Source organism: Cynoglossus semilaevis, chromosome 9 (assembly GCF_000523025.1).
Source record: "Cynoglossus semilaevis isolate Cse_v1.0 chromosome 9, Cse_v1.0, whole genome shotgun sequence".
NCBI lineage: Eukaryota > Metazoa > Chordata > Actinopteri > Pleuronectiformes > Cynoglossidae > Cynoglossus > Cynoglossus semilaevis.
The window spans coordinates 2,548,399-2,561,188 of record NC_024315.1 but is presented as its reverse complement, the minus strand read 5'-3'; the positions used below and the strand labels follow the sequence as shown (position 1 = coordinate 2,561,188).

Here is a 12,790-nt window from a genome sequence, read left to right as displayed (position 1 = left end):
AAAAAAAGTTTCTCAAAACTACTAAATGTCGACTAAGTGAAGATCAACTGAAGAACTGAAGAACAAATGATGAACAACTTCGACTAAGTGAAGATCAACTGAAGAACAAATGATGAACAACAGAAGAACGAAGAACAACTGAAGAACAAACGAAGAACAACTGAAGAACAAACGAAGAACAACTGAAGGACAAGTGAAGACAATCGATCAGATGTTGACTAAGTAACGTCCAAGTGACCTCCAAGCTTCGAGGTCACTTGGACGTCACTTGGACGTAACTTCGAGGTCACTTGGACGTCACTTGGACGTCACTTGGAGGTCTTAAACAAAACAAAATTTTAAAAAAAGTCAATCATCATTTTTCAACATCTGACCAAAGATGGCATATTAAATTAAGCCTGTGCCAAAAATTCTGAACAATGCAAAGAAGATAACAATTTTGATTAAAAAACAATGTTGCCATAAGATATGATAAGATTTTTATTTTATCATAATTTATCAAAATGTTACTCATTTGCCTTAAAACATGTATTCTTGATTATAATCCTTAATTTTGGCTTAAATTTAGAACAAACATAATTAGTAATTATATATATATACTGTATACATAGTAGTAGTAGCAGCAGTAGTTGTACATGTAGTAGTAGTAGAGGCCGTAGTAATATCAGCAGGTTGTCTTTGTACAATGGTATCACAGTATCTACCAGGACTGATCCTCCTCAGCAGAGCGACGCCCTGAACCATGTGGTGAGGCTGTTTTTGCAGGAACAATAAAATAAACAAATCCCTCCATTACCATCTAATATGGTGCACGATGGCGGCGGAGGTGATGGAGAGTCACTAATGAGTCCATTTCAGGAGAAGATGTGAAAATGTCTGATCGATACCAAATCCAGAAAAGAGCAAATATTCAGCAGAGAGTCGGCGACAAGAGTGAGGGACGTGGTGCAGTGTAATTTACAACAGCAGAGCGGGTGCCATCATAATAATAAGGAATGGAATCTGTCATGGTGTCTAGCTAGTGTTTTTATTAGACCGATGGGAGGTCTCTCTCTCTCTCTCTCTCTTCCTCTCTCTCCCTCTCTCAGTGTTGTAGTAATGAAAGTTACAGCACGTTCTCGCCCAGCCAAAGGTTGGCTGTGCCTAATGAAAACAGATGAAGCAGAGATAAAGTGTTTGCTGACATTAAGGGACTCATTTATCACCGTTAGCCCCCGAGCTATAGAACACCTTGGTGTGGAGCTCTCCTTTAACAGGCCCTGCCTCACAGCACCCTGGTGGCACACGGCAGCCTTCCAGCCACATGGACACCTCCAGCCTCACTCCTCTTCTCCTCAGCTCTTTGTGTTTCCTTCTCTAACATTATGATCAGATGATTCACCCGTTCTGTCTCTGTGCACGGTTTGGAGGAAGAGGGTTAAGAAGAGAGGGACTTTGGGAGGAACGTGATCAAATCCAGGGGGAACTTTTAGGATCTCCATCATGGCACGCCTTCGTCTTTAAACCAAGGTTCAACAGACTTTTAAAAACCGACTGTTTCATCTGGCTGCTCATCTTCCTGTGTATTAATGAATCTCTTCGTCTGTGTTTAAAGCGGCTTAATTAAGTTCAAAGCGTGGCTCGGGGCACAGTGTGCCTGCTCAGCTGACCTCGCCAATGAGTGGAAGTGTTGATTAGGAAGTGAGGAGACACGCAGGCTCTGCAGGGGACGCCTATCGATCGTGGGGATAGAGAAGCTCATTTTGGATTTGCCTGATTGTAATAATACGACACTGTAAACTCAGGCTGTTTTTCTTCTCTCGACTGATAACGGTGAGTCCACGCCCGCAGAGACGGCTCGCTGTTGTGGTCGACAGAGACGAAGGTATTTCTGCGATGAGACCAAACGCTGCAGTTTTCTCTCACACCAATAATAACCCTTGACCCCAGACTGAGCCTTCTGCACAACGTCGACCTTTCGACACCACCTCACCAAAGTTGGCCACTGTCGATCGATGGCGTGTTAGCTTTTTTGTTTGTAGGTTCAGGCTGCCTTGGCTTTATTGCAGCTGCAGGGAGTCATGGGGGAGTCGTGCACAGCCTTGTGAGAGAGAAGCTCCCTCTTGTTTGCCAAAAGTGTAATCCCACCGTGACCCGCCGTGACCCTGCCCTAAGAGTAAAGCAGCTCAGACCAAGAGTGTTTCTGTGGGAGCTTCCAGCTGCCTGGTCTCTCACTACATGTACTCACTGTTTTTATCTACATACAGTACTGTACGTCGTTACCTACCTCGTGGTTCAACTTCCTAAACCATCTATTATTCCTTGCACTGCTGTAAATACACGCTTTTCTCAGCAAACTCTCCATCATCCATGGAGATTTTAAGATGGTGAACCAGTGCCAAATGAAGACAGATTCTCTTTGTATTTGCTCCAAGAAAAAATATATTGTAATATTAATATGTTGAGGCCGCTGAAGAACATGACCTGGGTTTGTAGTGTACGTTCTGGTATCTCACCTCTCAACTACAGAGTAGGACACCAAGAGAGTTCTTGTTCCTACCCACAACAGAGGGACCCTGTGACGTAGAGTCCGGCAAAATACCACTTCATTTTTGACACACTGCTTTAAGACTTCAGCCACAGAGACAAACTATGTCACTTGAAGTCAATCAAACAGGCTGACAAGTCTAACAAACCAAGAGAACTACAAAAATATTAGGCTCCCTGATAGTAAAACAACACAAATTCAAAGCTACTGCTACTACTACTACTACTGTAGTACTACTACCACTACAGCTGCTAACTAATGACAGCCCAGTACTAGGCTACTGCAACAATGCCTACAGTATAAAGTAGGAATGTCGGATTATATCGGCGAACCAATATTAGTGTAATTATGAGGCCTGGGTTTTGCCCAGATGATGTGAGTGAAAGTTGTAATGAAAGTTCATTATTGCCATTGTGACCAGCCTTTAACCCAAACATTTGCATATATCAGTGTCGCTTGATATCAGAATCGGAAATTCCTAACACAAATTCAATGTAAAGCACCAGACCTACTCACCACTATTTGAAGGCCGTAGGACGAGCCTTGTACTCCGTGAACCCTGGTGGCTTATAACGAGCTTTAACCTGGAGAATGAGCAACGGTAAATTAGTTCAAGTGTAGGTTCGAGGCCCTGCCACATGTACAGTTGCTTCTCTTTGACTTTGAAGATACAAAGACAATCTCCAGGACAGAGTCCTTGCACCCTTCGGCTCTCAACTGAGGTCAACCAAGGAGAACAGCAGTTCTACAGCTGGTGGTTCGTGTCCCTCGACAGAGTGTTTCCAGACACGTATGGCGGGATGTGTATTTACATACATGTTCAGTACCCAGCCCAGGGGCAAGGCATCAGTGGCTGCCCACTCCCCTGCTGAGCCATTTCCCCGCTCTCTAGGGTGAGACATCACTCGGCGGGGGTCAGCAGCTATCTGATGCAGGAGGCACCGTGGGGGTTCTGTGGGGAACTGGGAGAAAAAGAGGGAAAATCACCCACAAGTCTCTGAGCCTGGCATATGTAGACTTGGGGCAGTATGGACCAGCAGCAGGGGGTGCAGATCGTACACCCCCTGCTGGCTGCTGCCACAAATAAAAAGCTTGTGGTTGGCCACGCCAACTGGATGACAAACGAATAAAGTTTGGGACCAAATGTTTGTCACTTTAACAATATTTTCCATATCATTTTATACACAGCCAGGACTTTACACATGTCAGGACAGAACACTTTCAGTATTTATGTCAGAAAACAATCTGTTTCTAAAACTAAGGTCAAAATAGGAACCCCGCCAAAACCTAGTAAGTTGTGTTAAATAAAAGAAAGAAAACACAGTAGTTTCATGAAGGACACCCTGAGGAGTCCAGACCAATGGTCTTTCATAAACATCTCAAGTTCCTCTGGATCCTCTAATTCCATAAATGAAAACTTTTCTATTTGTCTTAGAACTTTTTGACTCTACTTTTTGACAATATTTTATCGCTTTTGGCTGGAAAACATTTAATTTAAGGAGCAAAATGTTAGCACAGCAGTGTGCCATGGTAATAAATATTCAACATATATCTTGTTTTTATAGGTTAAAGTTAAAGAAACTAAAAAAACATTTGTGTCTTGAACTGTAAAACCCCAGAGCTTGAAACTGGATCAGAGGAAAAACAGCAGAGGAATCAGTCAAATATGTCCATACCTGTGGAACAGAGAGGACACAGGGTGACTCGACTCCCCCGCCCTGCGTCCCCAGTGAGGCTCCACTGTTACCATGACTTTGACATCAGCCACAGGTGACCTGGTTTCTAAGGGCAACACTCACTGCTTCATGTCTTTGTGCTGTGACTAAACCATTTTACTGATTTTATCTGAAGACGAAATCTCTCAAGTCAAATCGTATTTCTCGTCTCTGTCTTTGGATGTTTTCAATGACAACGGCCTGCAGAGATTTGGAGTGAGGAGGAGAATTAGTGGAACGGCTCAACAGAGTCAAGGTCAAGCCCAAACTAATCAGGCTCCTCATTCTCCTGGATGGAGTAATGAAGTGGAGCACTGGAGACGAGCGACCTGGAGACCAATTAGTTAAAGTGAAGGGGTGCATCGAAACGGCGGCGTCATTTATTCATAAACATGTTCTTCTGAGTCACCTGGACAAAACAACGGCTGCCTGTTGTCTGTCACAGAGCTTTAAATCCTGCAGGATAAGACGCTTCTTTCAGTCCGTATCCTGACGATGATTACAACCCGGTTAGCTTCCCCTAATTATCTCCTGCACTTGAGCTTTTAATGATTTCCATGATTCAATTAGCCCTAACTGAATTCCTGTCTTCAATCAATTAAAGCCAAAGCTGCACAGACATCCATCTTCCAATCAGAGTGGCAGGAATCCCTCCATCTATTCTCATTTGTGCGGAGGGTGTGGGTCAAAGAAATTAGCAGAGATCGCATCCATCCATGTCTTCTCTTCCTTTTCTCCATTCTTTATAACCTTCCCTGTTACTTTTACTTTACTGCTCAAGGGTGTGGAGAAGGTTTTTTCTTTCTGTCTTTCTATTTTCTTCCTTTGTTGTATCGTGTATCCTCCACACAATAGCTGTGGCTATCGTATTTATATCTTTATTATAAATAGGAACAGCGTGATGTCTCCTGCTACTGTAACCTTTCATCTGCAAAAACAACTGCTGTGTTTGTGATCATTAGACTGTGTGCTGAGGCCTTGTCTAAATACAGAACCGTCTTTTATCTACAACCCCTTTGTCCTTCTCCCCTGAGCTGCAGATTGCAAAACCGGAAGCTGAGATGAGTGACGGAGGCTCCCTCTTCATCTCATAAGAATGCACACACACGCACGCGCTTAAACAGAGAGACAGACAGACAGAGAGAGAGAGAGAGACTCACAGTTTGGCACCACCTGCTGGTATGTTAGAGATATGTAAGTGAATAATTATCATTGTCATCATCATCACCATCGTCATCATCATCGTCATCATCACTATAGTGGGAAAGACCTTGAAAATAAACCATTAGCCATACAAACAACTCTGTCTTTGTTAGTGTCCCTTTCTTTTGCAAATAATTAAAAAGCTTCAAGATGCAGATATTTGGAAATGCGTGGAAAGTAGCCCCACTAGGTGGCAGCAACACAACTCAAAAGATGAAGCTGCTTTTTAAGCAAGAAAAAAAAAAAAAGGTGACAGCCCTCAAAAAATGTAGCCCCAGAATCTCAGTGAATTTCCTCCCACTTTCTGGAACCTGTTTTGTCTTAAATATCAAGAGAGTGAAGTGAGCAATGTGAAGTCATGCATAAAGACAAAAATCCAATGTTACAGACAATATCTCAAAGAGTGTTTGTACAAAATCTAAAATGACATTTTCAGTCTTTAAGTAAAACCCCAATGTCATTTATCAATTTTTATGATTTTCATTTAATCCCACTACAAACTGTTCTTCAGACGCAGTTGTAACTTTTTTGTTTTCCATTACATACAAGACAGTATGAAGTCTTTTTTTTTCATTATGGTTGAATATTGTTGTTCTTCATCCATAAATATCAGCTTTTATCAAATCTAGGTCAAACAGAAAGTTGCCACAGACTAAACTGAATTTCAAAAATAGATCAGATTAGCTTAGCTACGTGGGAGGAGTTTTTAAAACATTCACAACTTAAAGACTTAAACTGTCAACGTGGCAGATTTTGGGTGAGGCGAGGGAGGTTGTCAGGGAAATAAATAACAACAATAAAAAGCCTATTTAAAGCCTAAAAGCAGCCTCTTTTGGCAGTTGACCATCACGTTAGACGACAACGCAGCAGAGCAGGAACGGTTGCCAAGGTGCTGCGGTAGTCGTTTAACCCTTGTTGGTTAAATGGGAGGATGAGGGCAGCAGACTTTGGATTTTTTTGTCATCTTTTAGCTAATTATTTTCGGGTATTCTGTCGACTAACTGTTATTAATGTCTAGTAGCACAGTAGCCCAGCTGTTAGCACAGTTTCACTCTCATCCCTCTCTCAGAGTCAGTGACGTGACTGTAAAGGCTTCACATCTTCATTCACAGCAGCAGCCCTGACTATATTCTTCTCTCTGGGACCTTGCATTTTTCTGGATGGCAGAGAGTGTGCGTTCCCTGGCACAATGTTCAATAGAGCGTCCCCTGGAGTACTGCAGAATGGCTATCACAACAATTACACTGACAGCTCTTTTCTAAAGTGCACTTGATTTATTTGATTTAGCTAAGATTAATGGCCTTTCCTCTGAACGGGCCGGGGCCCAGGTTCGCAGCAGCGCGGTGCATCGAGGCCCCTGCGCCTCCGCATAAACACAACTCCCGTCTATTTTAAACACACATAATGGAACTGCATGAAATATAGGCAGTGCACGCATCCAAACATGTGTATACATTTACTCACAAATCATCTCCATGTGTATGATAAAACTGACAAAAAGGTGCAGCATATTTTTACAATCACTCTGAACTGATGGACGCAGTATCATCATACATTATCTCCACTGAGTAGGTACGCACACAGACAACTGTGGATGATGTACAACGTAATATTAAAACGATTTTTACATTTTTTGTTATATATTTTTTTTAAATAAATTATTGAATAACTCATTTCGGGGAAAATAAAAATCGAATTAAAATTTTGAGTTCTAACTTCATGGTGACATTTTTACATTTTTAAATGATTTTGTTTCATCAAGTTGCATCAGCCTTGCGTCCTACAAATATATAAAACCATATTTTCCACATTCATACCATATACAGGATTTAGTCGTACAGAGCAGACCAAATCTTTTCCTTTTTTTTTGCCTTGTCTGGAAACAACGGTTTAAAGTCTCAGATCTACATCTACAGTCTCACACAGGCAGGGACAGAAAGCAAACGTGATCACATATGTTCTTAAAATTTGCAGCTACAGGGAGACACCTGTCCCTCCACCGTCTGCCAGGAAGTGCTATGTTTGGTTGGCTGGCGGACAGTTGCCAGGCCAGTGGTCCAGTACGGTCCAGTGATGTTGGCACTGACGCCTGCCCATCTGCCCGAGTTGACATGTTTACTCCCGTACCACTTGTCCTGGAGGACGAAATGTGCCACGGTGTCCTGGCGATGTTCCTTGAAATGTCAACGCGGCGTGACAAACCCATGCCGGCCCCTTGGCCCTCACAGGCCCGGTAATGTGGGGCAGTGCCCTGGATCAGACGAGGAGCCAGGAACATGCCACGGTAACAAAAACAGCTGATGGACTACCAGGGGCGCTGTCGTCCTGTCCAGGGTGGACGGAGCTTGTTTGGTCGGGTTTAGGATCAGCATTCTCATTACTGGCCCTGAACTTTACACACGTTTGTGGGCAGCTGCGACAGAAGCTGGTGACACGGGGAGACAAGCTCGGACACTCGGCCCAGTTCGGTACAATCCACCAACGCTGGTGTGACGGCAAAGTTGCGTCATAAAGTGCCCCGATGAAAAGCAAGTCGAGGCTGCCGCTACGACATGTGTTAACAGACTTTCTCCTGCGTGAGCAGATGGTCTCAGAGGTGATGTGAGAATCTGACGCTGGCTGACACCGTCCACCACCAGCTGGCCGGTAACTGAGTGTGGTCATTAACACAGGGAGCAGGACAGAGGGGAGGTTAGCTGTAGTTAACGGCAACTAACCACTTAAATACTACCTGTTACCGCCTGCTAAACGGGAGCAGCCACTGAAGTTGTACTGGTTACAGCGTTTTTTAAAGGCAATAGAACACAACATTTCCAAAGCTCCCAGTTATCATTTAAAAATAAAAGCTGTTCATTTTGTCAACTATGGATCAGGAAGGTGGTATTTTCATGCTGATTTTCATGCTATTTTCATACCTCAGCCGCTCTAAGCACGAAGTAGAAGAAGGCAAGATATAGTCTGTGGGCGAGCAGATACAGTATGTGTCACAGACATGACACCACTGTCAACAACATTACCAGGAGCTACAGTTCAAAGGTCACAAACAAACAAACAAAGTATAAAATAGGAGAGCCATCACCAGGAGCTACAGTTCAAAGGTCAACAAACAAAGTAAAAAATAGAAGAGCAGTTGGGTCATAATCGTCTATGAAATCAGAATATTCAATGTCTCAAATGTTCATTGTTTGACTAAATATTAAATCAACTTCAAAACAGCAGCGTTATTGAACATTTTGAGCGTCGTTATCTGCAGATTTGTAACTGGTCTAACATGTGAAGTCTCGCAAAAGTTTTTGACCGGACTGAATTATACAGATCTAACCTCATGATGCATGACCTCATCACAACATCACACAAATGGCATCCACTAACGCTCCACCAAATCAACTTCAGCAGATCCATGTAACCGTTCCATGTAACTAGAGCTAAGTGGGAGCTTATGGCAAAACCTCTGAAAACTCTTCATTATTTTTTCCAGCATTTTTATTTATTTTTTGGTTTGATTTTTCGTCCAAATTTTTTTTCATCTAAAAATCACAAGCCATTAACATTTATCTGGCCTCATCTCATAAGTCAAGTGTATCATCAGAGTCTACACAGAGCCGAGCATCATTAGAACGATCTATATTTTGTCCAAAAAAAAAACAACACTTCAGTATACTGCGCATAATTTGTGTACACACACGTGCCTGTGAGTGTACTGCAGAGCTCTGACCAGGGACAACCCACTGACCTGCTCTTGTTACCATAGAGAGAGTGTGTGGCCCCATGTTACCTGTCATAACATGTACACCCAGAGCAGCAGCTTGACCAGGCCACTGGGCAGCAAGGAAATAATGGAGACTGGCATCAGGACAATGAGGGTCACACAAAGGGAGAATGTGGAAGGAGAGGGGGGAGAGAGTGGGAGAAAACAGAGGGCGAGGGGGGGGGGGCAGGACCAATGACGAGAGAGGACTTGAGAAAAGGACAACAAGAGAGAGTGAGAAAAAAGAGGGAAAAAAATTAGAAGCTGAGAAGAACGGAGAGCGAGAGATAAAACTGAGAGAAGTAGCAGGAAGGGTGGCTGTTATTCCCACTGCATATTACAGTCACAGGCCTGTGAACAGAGCTGAGAAAAATATGCACGGAGGCTGCGGAGGAAGAAAAGAGCAGCACTGACCACTTCAGACCAAAAAAAAAAACAAAAAAAACAAGAGGCCTCACTTTTACCGGCACTCATCGTCTCTACATGGCTGGTTTTAAAGTGCTGTTTATCTCTCTGTGAGTTTTCTCTCGTCGTGGTCCTGAGGTGCATCCACCCGCCTGCAGAGATGGAACAGCTGAATTCACTTAGGCGGGCTTAGTCGGCAATTAAAGCAGCGGATTAAGAGTGATTGCATTTTGTGTCCTGAGGAGGCGCTGCCTGCCATTTTGAGAGGTCTCATTAACATGGCTGCCGTGGGCTGTGCCGAGCACCGCCACAGGCTGTTAAAAAATAATGGAGACATTATCAACCTTAATGTCCTGTACCTGGAGCAGGGAAGATTTTATAATCACTATTGTGATGGGCCACGGGCTGCCAGTTGTGCGAAAAGGGAAAGGTTGGACGAAGATAACCTTCTCCGCGCTGCCCAGACCCCCGTGTGTTTTTTCTTGATCAGCCACTACATGTGTGGAGTCCGAGCAGCTGGATTTCATTAATTGAGTGCTGGCAGTGCTCTGCTCTGGCAGCAGGGTGAGTCACAGTGGTGGGACTGCTCTCTCTCCCCCCCCCCTCCCTGATATCATCTTCCAACCATAACTACAAATAATTATTCACTCAAATCCATTACTGGAGGTCAATCAAGTTCCCCAATCAGTCCTAAAGTCCTATAACTGGCGCCAAGACTCTGTTCACGCTCTCCTGCAGATGAAGCCCTGGCCCACGGGCTGCCTAGTAAATTACACATAGCAAACAGTAGAATGTGCACGACTGCTGGAGCGGGTGGTTAATAAAGCAGAGGTGGGTACACACTGGACTGCGAGGGCAGTCTGACCGTACAGTCCAGCAGACTTCACCGGGTTAAATAGAATTAGTCCATGCAAAGAGACACACGGTGAATACCAAGCACCTGTCCACACTGTCCACACTGTCCACAGTCTGAGACAGCACAGCAGGGAGGACGCAGCAACATCCATTTCAAACATTGACATAACGAGATATGTCGCCGTGAGGGTTCTCCCTATGAAGAGACCAATCAGAGCAGACCATAATGAGAAAGGTGTTACAGACACACACACACACACTCTCTCTCTCTCTCTCCTGGCTTCACTGACTTCTCCCAGCTCCGTGAAAGTGTTGCTTCATGTAACATTGTGTAAATGTGATCCTCGCTCTCTCATCTCTCTCTCCAAAAAGAGAGAGAGAGAGAGAGAGAGAACGGTGCAGCCAGGCGAGACGCAGCGTCTGGGTGGGCACGGACGCAGCCAGAGTGTGACGGTGACTGACAGCGGATGGATAGCATGCGTACCTCTATACCAGATGTGTAAGAGGACGCCTGTTTGCGTCAGCGTGGTGCCCCGTCTCAGTGCGTGTGAGCAGCAGGGCAAACATGGCAGGGACAGGGATCAGCAGCACGCAGCTAGTCGTCACGCAGCTGACACACACACACACACACACACACACACAACGCAGCATGGTGTTGTAATAGAGACGGCCTGGCATTTGCACCAATCTGAGTCTGACTCACACACACTGATGTCTCTGAGAGAACTGACTAGAACAGAAACTGTTTCTCTGACTGGTTTTCTTATTGGTATTTAAAGTGCAGGTCCAATAATAAGGCCCCTCAAGACGTGACCTAATTATTGGGCCACAGCGCCAACCAGTGGTGGGTGTAAACAGATGGTTGAAGTCATTTCAACTGAGGCTCAAAAGTGAGATTTGTCTCAGTTGAGGTTTCAAGCTGTGATTGGCTTAAGCACCGTGGCAAAAACAACAAAAAGGATAAAGAAAAAGATGAAGAAAAAATAGAAATATATTAGAATATTATAATAACAAAGGGAAAAATATTAGGAAGAAAGAGGAAGAAATAGAAGAAAGAAAAAATTTAACTAAATAGAGTTAAGAAATGTGACGTTTGTTTACCAGGTAAACAAACAGATGGGAGGGGTCTCATACTCTCGTAATACTACAGTGCAAATGGCTTATACAATTTTTTCCTCATTCTCAAATGACTAACTATATTTTAATAATTAAATAAAAATCACCTTAACAGCAAAATGAAATAATTATCAACATCTAGTCACAGGCCAGATTTGGGGGTTCACTAGTTGGAAATGGTACCAGAGCTGGAAGTTTGAGAGCCCTTGGTCCAAATTAAATACATTTTCTTGATTTTGTCCTCATCTGCACAGCAGCCTGGTCGCTGCAGACCTCTGAGCTTTTGAACAGGGATAAATCCAGTTCCCTGATTGCAGTGACATCAGTCTGAGGGCACTGCTGTCCTCAGCCAGAAGAGCGTTCTGACTGGAGACTGCAGGCACAAAGACAAACTGTCAGAGCCGGGCCCTTTCTCTGAACATGAAAAAAAAAGCCTCATCAAAGAGCCTGTCTCTGTCTTCTGCTTACATTCGAGACATCCAGCAGAAATGCTGAACACATGTGGACGAGCTCTGTTTGGGCTAAAATGACCGAACAGCGTCCAGCTGAATTCTGAGTTAATCTTCCTTAGTGAAACCGCATGGCGATGTTTACACTGGAGCTCAGTGTGTACGTACGCGTTTGACCGTGCACGTGTGGAGGCAGAGCGTCCAGTTCTGCAGAACGTGCTGTTCTCTCGCGCAAAGCCGGAGCGGTTACACTGGGTATGCATTTGTGTCAGTGTGATGAAGGAGAAGGGTGTTACTCAGACCTAATGAATCCATCTGCATTCAGCCAGCGTTCCTCCTCTTGAATACAGCCAGGAGTAAACGACCAGCGACCCCGGAGCCAATCCAGCAGTTAGAGGGCTGCGGCTGGAATTACACAGAGCAAAGACAAGCGTTTATTGATATTTTTCAATACTTGAAATACTGTTTATTTTTCCACAGTGAACCTTTTAGTTGACCAGTTCATGGTGACACACACACACACACACAGTGGACCAAGCTTTGTTCGTTTCTGCTTTTTATCCACAACTGAGATTAGCCAGAGAGGGTTTTGCCACAAAGGGGTGAGGACTACAGTACAGTGTGTGCTCCAGAAGAGTGGCAGCCACTGATGTCCTCACCTCCAAGTGACCTGGCACCCCAGGCAACCTCAATAAAGAATGGATGGAGGGCAGCGGGTAGGGGGGTGGAGGGTGGGGAGGGGGCGGGCCTGGCACTGGGAGGGCTCCGCCAT

The 12,790-nt window shown here is 44.3% G+C and overlaps 1 protein-coding gene across 1 annotated transcript in view; it reads right to left on the bottom strand.

Moving 5' to 3' along the window:
* Positions 1–2,970: 2,970 nt before the first annotated feature.
* The window catches only part of mmaa (metabolism of cobalamin associated A), a 14,976-nt gene continuing 5,156 nt past the window's right edge, over positions 2,971–12,790 (bottom strand). The window contains exons 7-8 of the mRNA XM_017034898.2: positions 12,321–12,423; positions 2,971–3,489 (exon numbers count right to left, since the gene is read on the bottom strand). Of these exons, the coding sequence (XP_016890387.1) occupies positions 12,340–12,423 (84 nt within the window). The 3' untranslated portion in view covers positions 2,971–3,489; positions 12,321–12,339. The remainder of the gene's footprint in view (positions 3,490–12,320; positions 12,424–12,790) is intronic.